The sequence below is a fragment of the Gossypium hirsutum genome, chromosome A12 (genome assembly GCF_007990345.1).
Source record: "Gossypium hirsutum isolate 1008001.06 chromosome A12, Gossypium_hirsutum_v2.1, whole genome shotgun sequence".
NCBI lineage: Eukaryota > Viridiplantae > Streptophyta > Magnoliopsida > Malvales > Malvaceae > Gossypium > Gossypium hirsutum.
Genome location: NC_053435.1, coordinates 84888967 through 84904758, shown reverse-complemented (window position 1 = coordinate 84904758; position 15792 = coordinate 84888967). Strand labels below are relative to the sequence as shown.

General features: G+C 29.5%; 1 protein-coding gene and 1 pseudogene across 1 annotated transcript; both read left to right on the top strand.

Annotated features, from left to right (window-relative positions):
• The first annotated feature begins 70 nt into the window (after nt 1–70).
• Nucleotides 71–4019, top strand: LOC107925652 (probable purine permease 11; annotated as a pseudogene).
• Nucleotides 4020–9756: 5737 nt separating this feature from the next.
• Nucleotides 9757–12281, top strand: LOC107925568 (E3 ubiquitin-protein ligase MARCHF8). Its single transcript, XM_016856285.2, has 7 exons — nt 9757–9994; nt 10078–10149; nt 10385–10458; nt 10873–10999; nt 11724–11804; nt 11896–12003; nt 12079–12281. The coding sequence occupies exons 1-7, from the start codon at nt 9860–9862 to the stop codon at nt 12121–12123; spliced, it is 642 nt and encodes a 213-aa protein (XP_016711774.1). The 5' UTR covers nt 9757–9859; the 3' UTR covers nt 12124–12281.
• The last annotated feature ends 3511 nt before the right edge of the window (nt 12282–15792 follow it).

Sequence of the window (15792 nt, the reverse complement as noted above, 5' to 3'; positions counted from 1 at the left end):
AATTTTATACTTATTTTAACCAAAAATAAAAAAAAAAATATAATTTTCGATTAATTCGGTTAACCAACCGAATTAATTAAAAAATTTCGGTTCGGTTAATTTTTTTGAAAAAATTTCGATTCAGTTAACGGTTAAAAATTTTGAAGGGTCAGTTAATTCAGTTAATGTTATTTCGGATCAGTTAACCGATTGAACACTCCTAATTTCAGGTTGCAAGTGGCACAATACCTCTCCTCTTCATTTACTTTCTTCATCTTGATATTAAAAATTCTCAAATTCAATTTTTTATTAAAAAATCATCAAAGTTTTTTTTTCCTAATAAAGAATATATATATATTTTTAATCAAAGGTTTGACCGGATATATTAATGAAAAACTAAATATGGAAGTATTGGGAATACACCCCATTAACAAAAGCCAGAAAAGAAGCAATGAAACAGAACCTAATAAACCTACGCCTAAAAATTGGAAATAACCCATAGTTTTAAATTAAAAAAATAAACAGAATTTGTTCAAAAAAGAAGAAGAAATAAACAGAAAATCTACTCATATCTGAGTCAGTCAGCTGATTGCCATTATTATACATCGTTTCTTGTAACCGTCAAGTTATTCTATTGGGCACTGCCTCTGTGTGGTGGTTCTTAATTTTACAATAGCATTTATACAGAACAAAATGATCCCTTCTTTGGTTTATATTCTTTCTTTTGTTTTTACATACATTCTCACTTCGTCTTCTTGCTTTGATTCAACGGTCCACTACTTCGCACCATGGCTGGTAATGCTGCTTTCTTTTTCCCTGCTTTCTTACGCCAAATGCTTTACTGGGTTCTCTTTAGAATCGGATTTATTTTCACTATGCCGATAAGATTCCTTTTAAATGATGGAAAAAAAGGGGGCTTCCGTGATAAATCTTGAATGCCCCTTTTAGTTTTTCATGTATAGATTTCATTACTACGTTTGTTTTGGCGATTCGTGATGATATGATTCTTTACCAGTCTTGTTTTTGATTTGGAATATATATATACACATAGCAATGAAGTAAAAGATGATATACCTTGTGTTTTAGCTTGACTTTGTGAACATCCGATAGGTTTTGGTCAAAAACTTGGATATTGCCAAGCAAATCAGTTCATTGGTAGGCTATTTTTCTTTGGAAATTTATATTTTTGGTTCTCTTTCATGTTTGCTTACTTGTAATTTCCAGGATCCCGTTGAAGATTCCTATTAAAATCCAAGGGAGGATTTCTAGATTATTGCATGAATGTTCTTGCATGTTTTTCTTATGTTCTTGAAGTGGTCCTATTTTTTTTCTTTATGCTCTTTATAAGAAGAGTAGTTCTTTTTATCCTCCATTTTTGTTTTACTGTCCATGTTAAGGTTTGTGGAAGGGCCCTTCTAACAATGTCGATAAAGGTATACTTGTAACTTGAGAAACAATTTAACCCTTGGTTCCTACCTTAAGTGTGCTGTAAAAGTTAAGTTTATAGTGCTGGGATTTGGAAGACTCTCTTTCATGATCTTTTGTTGGCAAAAGTCAACATTAGTCCTGTTGATGTTAGAACATTGATCTTATTTCATTAAATTTGAGTTTTCTATTGTTCAATTACAGATAATCAAGAATCTATTGTCAACAAGGAGGAAAATTTAATGGATGAATCACCATTTCTTAAACTGAAGCGGTTTCAATGGTGGCTTTTGGTGGCAATCAACATATTCTTCCTCATTGCTGGCCAAGCTGCAACAGTTCTTCTGGGGAGATTTTATTATGATAAAGGTGGAAACAGTCAATGGATGGCCACTCTTGTGCAAACTGCTGGCTTCCCAGTCCTTTGTATCCCTTGGTTTCTTCTTCGCCCTTCTCGGGAGGCTTCAACTTTTTCCACTTCACCTTCCATCAAAACCTTGCTCTGCTATATTTTGTTCTTGGTGTACTTGTTGCTGGTGACAATATGCTGTATTCTGTAGGGCTTTTGTACCTCTCAGCCTCTACTTATTCGCTTATTTGCGCAACTCAATTAGCTTTCAATGCAGTTTTTTCCTACTTCCTTAACTCACAGAAGTTCACTGCTTTGATTCTCAACTCAGTGGTCACCCTGTCATTGTCTGCTGCCTTAATTGCAGTGAATGATAATTCAGATGGGCCATCAGGAGTTCCCAAGGGTAAGTTCCTTATCGGCTTCCTCTGCACCCTTGGAGCTTTTGCTCTTTATTCCCTTTTGCTTTCCTTTATGCAACTTTCATTTCAGAAGGTTTTGAAAAAGGAAACGTTTTCTGTCGTTTTAGAAATGCAAATCTATACATCAGTCGTTGCAAGCTGCCTATCGACTATCGGCCTCTTTGCAAGTGGTGAATGGAAGAGTTTGCAGCACGAGATGGAGGTATTTGGCACCGGAAGTGTTTCATACGTGCTGACATTGGTGTGGACTGCTATATCTTGGCAAGTATGTGCTGTTGGTGTTGTGGGGTTGATTTTTGTTGTGTCATCTCTCTTCTCTAATTTTATCAGCACTCTGTCTTTGGCTGTTACCCCACTAGCTGGGGTTAGCCAAGAAAGCCTTAGCGCGCAAAGGCATAGAGCTCAAACACAGGCTTAGTAAGAAATTCAAAGGACTGAAACTTTCTTTCTTCGATCGGAATACGGATAAGATCAGAAAGGCCATCATTGGGGCAAACGATGCAATAGCTTCGGTGTGAAGGTAATCGCCATGCTTTTGGCTCTTTGTGGTTTTGCTGCTTATATTTATCAAAATTATATTGATGATAAGAAGGCAAGGAGGTTGCAGAACCATGTCCGGGAAATCCAGCATACTGCTTGATATGTTTCGTACCAATGTAGACATACTCATTATTTACTGTGAAATTATGTCTGTTTTTTGTTCAACTGGGAGACCAAACATTAGTTTATAGCTTATTACATTGCAATAAGATCTCTAAAGATATATAAAGCAAGTTATTTATAAGAAAAGCACTAGTGTTTGTTAGTTTAATACTCAAGATTTTGCAGGGAAGAGCATTTGCTTTTGCAGACCTTCGATTAATACAACTGATTTTTTATGGTTCATTCATGTGAATTGTAAATGTTTTGATAATTTTCTTGTATGATGCTGTTGTTGTAGGTTTTGTCAACCAAATGATTTATTACAACCACTATTGTACAATGGGTTTCAAGCCATGCTTATATTTAACAAATCTATTATAAATGTACGTGCATGTGTCATGGGGCTAGAATTTGTCTTGCAATTCATGTAATTTTAGGCAATTTCTTCGCTATAAAAATGCCTAAGTCAGCTTAACTCCTAATAATTGAGGATTCAAACAAAATTTTTCCAAGGCACCAACGAAAAGCAAAGCGAAAGTAACTCAAAAGTTGAAAGAATTCGAAAGATGAAAAAAACGAATTCTATTACTCAATGAATAAAATACAGTGAGGGGGTGAGGCATCCTGTCTAACATGACAAATATTGCACCATTAGCTGATATTAAGATTTGTTTGATCACATTTTACAGGCTCTATTTCGGAAGATTGCAGCTGCATTGCCCGGAATGGAAACACTATCTTCAACAAAGCCTGAAGATATGGTGGATGTGAATCTTAAGTCGAGCAATTCAAATGGATCGCAGTCACAACAAGAGTCAGGAGGATGTGCCTGCTAATACCCAAAATGATTCATCTCTGCATTTCTTTTGTGCTTCCATGATCCTACTAAGTGTATGTAAGAAATCTTGTTTTGAAGCACTGGGTTTGGTCGAATATTTGAGCATATAACTCGAGAGAGAAGATATTTGGTATGGTAGTTAGGCTAGTCCTTAGTCTTAACCAGTCATATATGAGTAGGGTTCTTGTGATCTCAAGCAATTATGCCAGTTTGATTTTGCTTATTTATATTAATAGTGGATTTGCTTCGCTCTTGACCATGTAAAGAATATTATTAGCTTCACTTTAAGCGATTTTCCTCGTCAGTGATGGTTGATGCACTATTCCATTTTTTCCTTCTTAAAATATATATTGATTAAGCTTTAGTTTTGTTGGTACGATGCAACAAGGCATTGGTTCTAATGTGCTTAAATGCATGTTATCTTTTGATTTAAAGATTTTGAAGTATATGGATAGTAATAGGAATTAGATTATATATATATTAGACTTTGATCTAAAATATATTAGTCTATAATACTTTCTAATGTATCTTTTTGAAGGGTTCTTTGAATGGCAAAAAAAAAAATAGTTAGTCTTTTTCTTACGTTTTGCAGATACTTTAAAGTAGATAAAATTAAACAATAAACGTTAATATTAAACAATAAAATTCAACCAATGTGATGAAGAATCGAACTAATTTGAAAATAATCAAATAAGCTGCACACATGGCATATGTACATGGTGAAGCCAAGATCTATATATTATAATCATAAAGTTGTAAATGATGAAACTCAAACTCAAACTTTCAAAGTTGTGAGAATTTATTTTTACTAACAATACTAAAGATAGCAAATAAATTTATTCGTGCCTTTCACCTAGTTATTTATTTTAATTTTAAAATTTATAGACTATTAGGTGAAAACAAAAACCAAAAATGCATGACAAAAAGAGCTAGAAGTACTTGATATTAAAAATTCTCAAATTCAAATTTTTATTAAAAAATTCATCAAAATTTTTTTCTTAATAAAGAATATATATATTTAATCAAAGATTTGAGTGGATATATTAATAGAAAACTAAATATAAAAGTATTGGGAATACAACCCATTCACAAAAGCCAGAAAAGAAGCAATGAAACCTATGACTAAAAATTGGAAATAACCCATAGTTTTAAATTCAAAAAAATAATCAGAATTTGTTCAAAGAAGAAGAAGAAGAAATAAACAGAAAATCTACTCATAAACAGAAATAACCCATAGTTTTATATTCTTATTGTTCATAATTCTTCTTAATGATGTTTTTTTTTCTTAATTTCTTTTCAGCAAAACTCCTAAAACTTATGGAACCCATAATTAAGCACATTATTTTATACCTTCAAGTACAAGTTCAAGTGTAGGACAATCGACAAGAAAGTTTTAATTTTTTTTTCATATAATTTGAAAAATTTTTAAAATGAAAAAAAAATTGATTGAGTCTTAATTCAATTGACATGTATATTGTAATTAATGTAGGAGATATGAGTTTGAGTGCACTGAAACGAATTATTCTCCTATTTATGAATTATAAAAGGATTATAAATAATTCTAAATATTATATAAAAAATATATAATAAAACTTATAATAAAATTATTAAAAAAAAAAGTGCAGCAGGCAAGTTGGGCAAGCCACCAAATGGTCACCAGTAGCATATGTGGACCCATGGCCCAACCTTGTTTTCAATCAGCTCGACATTTTTCATACAAAAACCGAACCATGTAGCCAACTTTATAGAGTCAAGGCCAGCCCCCATTTCTCCCCCTTATCTCAATTATAAACAGTTTCTATCGGCTTGATAGTTAAATTGGTCAGATTATAAGTCCAATCAATTTAATTGTTAATTTAAAAATAATTAAAATTTTATAAAATTAATAAATTTTTGTTTTGATTTCAAGTAATATTTTAAAATTTAATTTAACTAAATTTAAATCAATATATTAAATAATTTCAACTGTGTAATCTAATTCGATTCAAGGAACACCCCATACCTCAGCCTTTTCTTTAAATCCCATTCCCTCTCCCACTTTGAAGTTAACAATTCAACAACCTTCCACTACTATTACTAATCCATTAATTCTCCCTTAATTTTCTTTTCTAACCATAACCTTAGCCTCATTATTTTTCTAGCTAAATAACAATATTTTATTTCAAAATTCTTTTTTTTTTAAATAATTAAATCAAATTAGGATAGTTTGGATAGATGATGATATAAAGTGTGTTTAACTTATTTTTTATCTTACGTTACAGTACTATTACAATATTTAATTTCATTATCACTATTATTTTTACACTAATCGTAGATAAATACACTGCCCATCTAAACTCATCCTTAATCATTCGTTTCACAATGTTTAAAAATACCAATTAATCATTCAGATTTTGGATATCTTTTATGGGAAACATTTATCATATCAAATACATAATATAAATATTAGCTTCTTCGAAGGACGTAATGAGGGGTAGGTCGGGCCCCTTCGTATTTAACATTTAATATTTTATAGTTATTTTTTTTTAAAGTCAAATATAAAATTTCTAATTCCATCCTTCATTAACTTTTAATCTCTTGTTTTTTAGTTGACCGGACATTAACAAAAAGGATATATAATTGTATATCATTTTGGGCGCGCCACGCATGCTGTAGCCGCATTGTCCAAATGATTGAGTAGAAAGGGTTAATTGCACTAAGCACCTTAAATCATTATTTGAAATTCTAATTTATTCATAAATTTTAAAATATTTAATTGGATCTTCAAAGTATCAATATCATATTAATTAAGCCTTTTCATCAACCTAATGTCGGCTCGAGCATTAAATATCATCTTGAATCTAACACGAAGCTATTTGAAATGTTATATACCTATTGCACAAGCAACTTGGATTTGACGTGTTAAAAGAAATATACAATGCCATTAATTTAGGATATCTATTTCTTTTCTTTTAACACTTAAAAATCAAATTGTTCATGTAACAAATATTAACATGTTTAAAATTTGATCCGCATGTCTTAAATATACTCAGCATAAAATCAAGCCTAACAATCAATACTCAAGTTGGCGGCTATTCTCACAAAAAAACACTTGAATATTGATACAGGATTAATACTTTAAGAACTTAATATTTTTAACAATTTGAAAACTAATTTAAAAAATGAACCATAGTTTGAGGACCTTTAGAGTAATTAACCCAGTTATAAATTCAAAACAGTTTTATTTACAATCACCCTATTCAATGTGATGTTAAAAATATTATATTATATCACATTCCCAAAAATATTTACTATTTTTAAAATAAAGCGCTAGTCTTGAAAAAATACAATAAATAGAGTTTTGGGTTTTTTTTAGTTGATTTGGGCATAAATGGAAGATTAGATAATCAAATACTCTAATTGTAGTGTTTGATAAAATGAATGTTTGTAAGAGCTTGTTGAGCTAAAACTTCCAAAACAAAAAATACTGTGATGGACAACTTTTTTTAATGGTTGATTGAGAATGGGATATATGTAATAACACATCTGGCCATGCTAATTTTCATTGACACATGCTCTCAAACCTAATAGGGGTCTTAAGATATCAATATTCTCTATTCTCCTATTTTCACTTTCACTTTCAAAGTTCAAAGTAAACCTCTAAAAAAAAACCTCCACTGTAAATTGACAAAAATTAATATAGAAATTTTCAATCGAGCTCATTCATCCTTAAATATTTATATACTCTTAATTTGTTTTCAATTTACTTGTGTAAAATGATTTCTTATGCAACTTTATATTAATTGAAATATATTATTTGACAAATTTATTCAGAGTGTGACATAATTATTATTAAGAATTTAGTTTACAATTATATTGATACACTATTGATATTTATCAATTTCTACAATGTTAATATTTGCAAATAAGGAACTTAAGAAATTTGTTTATTGAGAATTTAAAAAATATTCATTAATTAATTTCTATAATTGACATTTTAATTCATTGGTAATAGTGTTTTATTTTAATGATTTCACTCAATAAAGACTAAAGTATTATAAACAAATAAATACTTAACAATAAAATTTGTCATGCCCTTATTTATCATTTTACGCAAATCAATTTTCAACTATCATCTGAATTTTATCAAACTTTTTTAGCTAAACAATTAATAGAATCATTTGATCAAATTAGTTAATAAAACTAGTTGATCAAAAATTAATTAATAAAATTAGTTGATCAAACCAATTACTGTAATTAGTAACCAGTCAAGTGCTAAATAAAATCAATACATCTAGAGTTACTTTTTTTTTAAAGAAATTATTTTAAAAAATATCATATAAAAAATAAAAATAAAATAAAAAATAGTTTTTATAAATTTAATTCAATAAAAACAATATATTAATGATAAATAAATACATAAATTTGATGTTGGTAGACTCAAAATTCAGTGCCTTTGGTTTTTGCTTCGTTGCAAATGCCATTTGTGAGACTAAAAAACGAAACCCAAATTCAAATCCATTTGCTAATTACAAAGGGAAACAAATAAATCCTTCATGGGAAAAAGAAAAAAAAAACCGATAAGATCGAGAGAGAAAAAAAAAAAGGAAAATTATTATCGAGCGTCAGAAAGTGGGGCCCAAAAAGCACATTTAATTATTTTTCATGTTTTTAAAAAAAATCATTTAAAAATATATTTTAAAAAAGAAGGGCCCACTTTTTGAATTTCAGGTACGTTAGGGATCGTTGGTTCTTAGATCAGACGTCTCAAATTCAAACCTAAAAGCATTATTTTTGAATTGGACATGAAATCATATCTTGGTTTTTAATAATTTTGGATTAAAATTATGTAGAAATAATAATAAATTATAGTTCCAGTTTTGACCCTCTATGTGAATCAATAGAAAAATAAATAGTTAACACGTTGAATTCATGTCGTACCGTATGAATAAAAAGAAAATTAATAAGAAGGCAAGGGCTAAGGAACATGGTTTTTTTTTTCAATTATTATAAATTTATGAATTTAGAGAGAAATTTATAAATAAGATAAGTGTTCGATCGAATCGAGTGAAAAAATTTCGGATTAATTGAGTTGAGGAGTCCTATTTTATCATCCCAACTAGATTTAAAATTTTTTCGAGTTAAATTTAAAAATTAAACATATCAAATTAAAATCTTGTTACAATATAACTAATTCTATGTTAGAGTATATAAATTTGGAACCATATATATTTAAAAAAAAATTCAAAGCAAAATAATTAAAAAAATTACTTTAATATGATAAATTTGAAAATTAATTAATTTATTTAGGTTGCCCAAATTATTATTCTAGAAAATTTTTAATTTTTTACCTTTCTTTATATTTTTTTTTGTTGAGAGAAAGAGAAATTTGCTCATTTTTAAACTTGACAAGGACCAAAAAAATATTTACACCAATATGTTATTTGAATTATTCGAGTTGTAAAATTTAACTTGATTCGAATAATTCGAATAATTCAATTCGATTAACTCGAAATTTAAATTTTTTTTCAATTTTTCGAATCGAATCAATTTTTGTTTACCTTTATTTATAAAGTTGTCTTCAACGGGTTTGATATTATTCTAAGTGAAGGGTTGTGTATGAAGGGTGGCTCCACCCCTTGAAATGGGAATTTAAAATTTATAAAGTTTTAAATTAATATACGATATAATTTATGAAGATATAAGTTATTAAAATGATAAAATTACATTTTACTTTTTGTTTTATCTTTCACTATCAGCGTGAGTCATGAAAGGATCATAAAGAGAGTGCTTCATTTGTTAAAAAGCTCGATATTTTATAAGCTTTTTTTCCGAATAAATCCAATCTCTTTTAAATAATTATAATTACAAATACAAATAATACGAAATAGTTATAAAAACAGGGATGAAATGATAATCAGTTAATTATTATGAACGTATTACGTTACATTTCAAATGAAGCAACAACTTTTTGTTTATTACTTTTTATAATCCCTTTTCAGAAAAAATAATAATAATAACAAATTTTCAAGTAAGAGAAGGGAGAGGGATAGTTATGTAATTTCAACCTCTTGTTTCTTATTTCGAAACTCCTAATTATAAATAAAGAAAAAAAATGGAGGATTTTCAAAAACCCTTTAGAAACGAAGGCAGTGAGAGAGGAGAGTCAATTTTGAAGATCAAAGCGAAATTTCAAAAACATACACAAAAGGGGGAAAAGAAGAAATGGGAGATATTGCTTTGTTTATCGATGATTTACCATCAGATTCTTCGATTTCACACTGTAGAATTTGCCACGAAGAAGAATTTGAAAGCATGAAAAGCTTGGAAGCTCCTTGTGCTTGTTCTGGCTCTGTTAAGGTAAAAAAAAAAACAATTTTATTCTTTATTCTTTTGATTTTAATGCTTGTTTTCATGTTTTTGATTTTTTTTTTGATTCTCAGTTTGCACATAGAGATTGTATACAGAGATGGTGTAACGAGAAAGGGAACACAACTTGTGAAATTTGTCTTCAGGTTCGCAATCTAATGATCACATAAAAAAAAAAAAAGAAGTTTCTAAATTTTAAACCTTCATTTCTGGGATTCTTCAAAGCTTGTGATTCAGTGTTTAATGATTTTCATTGCTTCATTTAAAGAACTGTTGTTAATGGTTGTTTATTTAATCTTATTAGAACATTCAACAATTAGCAGTTATTAATGAAAACTTTCACTGTTCAATTAACCTTTTGTTTTTTTCTAAATGATGAAGGAATATGAACCAGGATATACAGTAATAGCACCTTCAAAGAAGTCTCAACTAATTGAAGCTGCAGTAACCATTAGGTATAATCATTTAAAATTTCTTTCTTCGGATCAGTCCGGTACAAACCACTATTTGTTTAGCTAATAATTAGTTAAATTTAATCGCTGGTGAAATAATGATTTCCGGTAATCATAATTTTTTTTGCTAAAGAAAATTGCCAGCTTTGTGCCGTTGAAATAAAAAAATTGTTCACTTTAAAATAAAAGTGTTCATCTTTATTTTAAAAAAAGGTTCTCTAATTTTAATCAAAAAAAGCCAGAGACCCCAAACATGCTTTTTTCCGCTAATTACTGATTCACAACGGGGCCTAGTAGCAATTAATTATACTGTGATCTTCTGCAAATTCTGTATTTTACTTAGCAGCCTTTTCATTTAGCAGTCTATTATTTTATTTTATTTTAAAAAAATTTAAATTTTTGTTTTTGGTCCCTCAGAGATAGCCTGCAAATTCCCAGAAGAGAGGTTGAACCACAAGAAGTAATGAACGACGAAAATGAATTCTTTCAATGTACTTCAACCATTGAAAGAGGTGCCGCTTGTTGCCGATCAATGGCCCTCACCGTAAGTGTGTTTTTTTTTTTCAATTTATTTAAATTTGCTGTATCCATATTATGAATTGAGTGAAACCCTTTACCTGATCTGAAAACCACTTCATTGTTAACAAATCATTGATTTCTTTATGGTTTAGATAAAAGGTCAAATTCTATAGAAGGTTCCTGTGTCATGTGTTTTTGGTTGATTTCGTCCCTCTACTACAATTCGGTTAATTCTATCAAATAATTTAGCAATTTTTGTATAGTTCAATAATTTTTTGCATATTTTAAAAATATAGAATATTTGGTCACTTACAAAAAAATGGAAAGGTGTATGGGCTGGATGGTAGTAGGAGCTGGGACCTGCCTCCACTCTCAAATTTTTTATTGGAAAATCACATTAGACCCTTGAAATTTTTTAAAATTTTAATTGGCCCCATAAATTTTTTAAAGTTTCAATTAAACTCTCTCAAAAGTTTTCAAAATTCTCATTATATCCTCCAAATTTTTAAAAATTTTAATTAAATCCTCTAGAACTTCTAAAAAATTTAATTAAGCCTCCAAAACTTAATGTTTGAATCCATCACTTTTTACACTAAAAGTCGTCAAAAACATATGGTATAGGGACCATCTATACAATATGATCTAAATAAAATGGGGTTAACTATTGCACATGCATTTTATTTTAGTAGTATTCCACATGCATGTTAAGTTACTAATGTTGGTTTATTATCATGTTAATGAATTGCCAGTTTACCGTGGTTTTGCTCATAAAACATCTCTTTGCTGTCATTAATGGCGAAACAGATGATTACCCGTTTGCACTTCTTATGGTAAGAAAATCCACCATTGTTGTACTGGCTATACTTTTTTAGCATTTACAATATTAGGAACAGTTCACTTACTTGCCATAAATTTTTACAGATACTGCTTTTGAGAGCCACCGGAATTTTACTCCCAATGTACATAGTAATTCGATCAATTACAGCCATTCGAAACAACATTCGACGGCGACGACCACGACAACATCATGTCAGTTTTCTTACCTCAATGCAGTGTTATAAAATTTTCGGGTTTTTTCTTAACGATATCGCCTTGTTTCAATAGGATTCCGAGGAGATTGCCATGTCTGAAGACGATGATGATGATTAAGCAGCAGCAACTTCACATTGCCCGACAGATATAATCTTGTTGTATGTTCTTAAATCAATTCCCACTTTTAATCTGGGCATTACATTGATGCCCACCTTGTCCAAATTCCTCAATTTTTTTTGGCATCAATGGGAAATATCGTGAAGTATTTATTTGCAGTACCGTTTTAAATGAATAGGCAAAATTTATAAGCCCATCAAACCATCCCGATTCTCAATTACAAAAATCTTTTAAATAACAAGTAATGCTATTACAGTGATATTTTTTATATAATTTTTAAACAAAATAACCAAAAATAGCATATTCAAAGATTTTAATAAAATTTATGTTATCTCTTCATTGAATAAATTTTAAGAGAATATTCATTTTACCTAAAATGTTTTAATGGTGGATGTAATATAAATTAATATTTTATATAATAAATGTGGAGCAAGCAATGCAGCATTAAATTATATACGATAGATGGCCTAACTTAGAGATGACCGCAACATTTTCGACAAAGTCAGCTGATGGGCCCAATTTTTACATACCGGATCGGAAATTTAAGGTGAGTTTAGATAAACAGTGGGGTGTGATATATTTAGTTTATCTTGTCTCACGTTATAATATTATCATAATATCTAATACCATCACTATTGTTATTTTTACGTTAATTATAGATAAACATACTACTCATTTAAAGTCACCTTTAACTTTGCTAACAGTGCTACAATTCCATTGAACATACAAATGATTAATAATTTGAAATTTAATATATATTATAGTCAGGTTGGGAAGCAAAATTGGAAAGTTGAGTTAGTCATATGACATTTGGCAAAACAGACTACTGACACATGGATTGATTGTACTTTTATTACGCTAGTATTTTGAAACAATTCAATACATTATAAGGTGAATAATATTTGTATTATAAATTTTCATTCAACACATTCAATTTCCTATGTTGTACTTTAAATATAAAAGTTAATAGTTTAAAACACCGTACAATTTGTTATTTTACTTATTTACATAATATAAAATAGTACATGTGCTTTTGATGTTAAATTCAAAGTATTAATGATTAATTATGTATTTTAAATAAATTTAATATATTACAATGTGAAGAATATTTATATTTTAAGTTTCCATTAAACACCATTAGATTCTTTATTTTCAACATAAAATCTAAAAGTTTATAATTTTAAAACTTTCCTAAATATAAAAAATTATCATAATCTAAGCAATATTAAGATAAATTAACCCATGAATTAAGGCATATATTAGTAGAATATTGAATTAATATCATATATTTAATCAAATATGTTAGAACAACATTGAATTAGTACAACATTGAATTAAGACATATTTTGTTAAGATAAGATACAAGTTAGTTAGTTATCTAAGTTAAGTTAGTTTAGTTAGTTGTTATATGTTGTAAAGTTATAAATATGCAGTTCATGTAAACTAGAAGTATGAAATATAGAGTAAAGATATTTTTTTCAGTTTTATGGTTCAAGATTCATCAGTTTTAATATGGTATCAGAGCTAGGTAAGGCTCTAGTTTTGTCATTCTCGAATGGTTTGTTTGTGGTTGACAATTTTGTAATAAAAAATATTATTTTCTAGTTTGTTTATTCAAGTGTTTTGATAGAATTTTGGTATGATCTTAGTTCGTATTTTGTTTATTTTTATTTTATTTTATTACTTTATTAGTTGGAGTAACTTGGAAGAGCAAACAAATACAGTAACAACTACAGCAAGTGTGGAGGTATTAGATTACAATCATCCATTGTATCTTTATGCTTCAGATACACTAGGTACACTTCTTGTGTCAAACCAGTTAACAATGATAGAAAACTATAGCATTTGGAGTCGATCAATGTGTACAACATTATTAGCTAAAAATAAATTGGGATTTGTAGATGGTGCATGTTACAAGGGTCTATATAATGCATCATTACATCCTCAATGGTAACGGTGTAATGCTATGATTCTTTCTTGGATTTTGAATAATGTTTCTAAAGAGCTTTCAAAATGCATAATATTTGCTTCTTTTGCATCTTTAGTGTGGAAAGACCTTAAAGAAAGGTATGACAAGCTTGAAGGTTCAAGAATTTACTTCTTGCATAGAGAAATAACATCTCACGTATGGGGTGTATGTTTTGTTTCTACATGCTTTACTAAGCTATGTTTATTGTGGGATGAATATGATGTGTTAGTGCCATACTCTTATTGTGCTTATGAGAATTCAACGAAAAATGCTACTCATGCAGCCTTTGCATACAATTAATCAAGCCTACTTGTTGATTCAAAAAGAGTCACAAAGATAGATTGCTCATAGTTCTAGTAGCTTGGAATCAATAGTCATGTATGTAGCATCTCAAAGTGGTCAAAAGAAAAGGTTTAATAGAACATGTGACCATTGTAAACTAAAATGCCATAGGGGAGAAAATTGTTATAAACTGATTGGTTATCCTTCTAATTTTAAGATCACAAATAAGAAATCATATCAAGCTATTAATGCTTCTGCTTCAAATGGATCCCATACTAAAGATGCTACTCAATAAAGTTCAGAAGCTTCTATTCCTTCTAATACAACTCTTATTTTTACACAAGATCAATATCAACAGATGCTTGTGCTTCTTAACAAAAGTGCTGATGTTGCTGTAGCTCTGCTAATGTGGTAGGCTTGGCTACTAACACTCAACACAACAAAGATTTTGAATTGATTCTTGACGCAGGTGCTACCAATCATATGATCTTTATATTAGATATTTAGAAAATCTTAGATATTGTAGTTCCAATTAAATTGTAACACCCTACACCTAACCCGATTTACCAAACCCGGATATAAGATGCTACAATATTTAAATACTTAACAAAATTTTGCAATTGGCGAAAACCATACTGAACATTCTTCTTATTTATTTATTTTCTTTTCTAAGTCAAATTTTTTTAAAGGAAACGTTTATTGATTACAATAAATTCTCAAAACAGTATAAGACATTACGACTTAAATATTTTTTAAACCAGATTTAATCATGGCGTAGGATACTAGTTGCCATATTTTCAAAAGTGCCATTCTATATGCATAATATTGCTTTTCGAACTGCCACCTTGGCGCATTCCTGGCTTGGTCCCTCCTGGTGCATTAGTTCAATTCCAAGAACCTGCATTACATATAAACGCTTGTAAGTTCAACGAAACTTAATGAGTCTCAACCAATATTACATTTAAACGATGTTGTTAAATTCCTCGACCTAAGTATTTTGGACTTCCTTTCAGAATTTGGCTGATACTTTTCTAATTCCTAGCGGAAACCATATGCTAACCTCTGCACTTGACCCCATTATACACATTATAACACCCCAGTTCTAGCGGATTTAAAGTTTTAGGCATACAGCCGTAAACAGTCTATCTGGCATGGTGTTATCTGCCCAAATGATCATTTTGGCGCATACGTGTGGGCGTTTAGCATCCGCCACTTGAGTTAGTAAGAATTTGATTTCATGATATCCTACTATATTAGGGATACATTTGTGTTAAAGGATAAAAGGGAAAAATAAGATGAGTATTCACCAAAGGTGTAGTATGCCCGGTTTGTATGGAATACTATGCTAGTTAGACTTTAAGTAATTTGGTTAGAAACCAACCGTATAGTTTAGCCTAATAAGTTTGATGAAGGGAACT

What these genes read in the sequence shown, in the direction of transcription:
- LOC107925568 (XM_016856285.2), top strand. Translation starts at nt 9,860, where the DNA reads ATGGGAGATATTGCTTTGTTTATCGATGATTTACCATCAGATTCTTCG. An exon ending in CTTGTGAAATTTGTCTTCAG is followed by an intron (nt 10,150 to 10,384) that starts GTTCGCAATCTA and finishes TAAATGATGAAG; the next exon opens with GAATATGAACCAGGATATAC. An exon ending in GCCGATCAATGGCCCTCACC is followed by an intron (nt 11,000 to 11,723) that starts GTAAGTGTGTTT and finishes ATGAATTGCCAG; the next exon opens with TTTACCGTGGTTTTGCTCAT.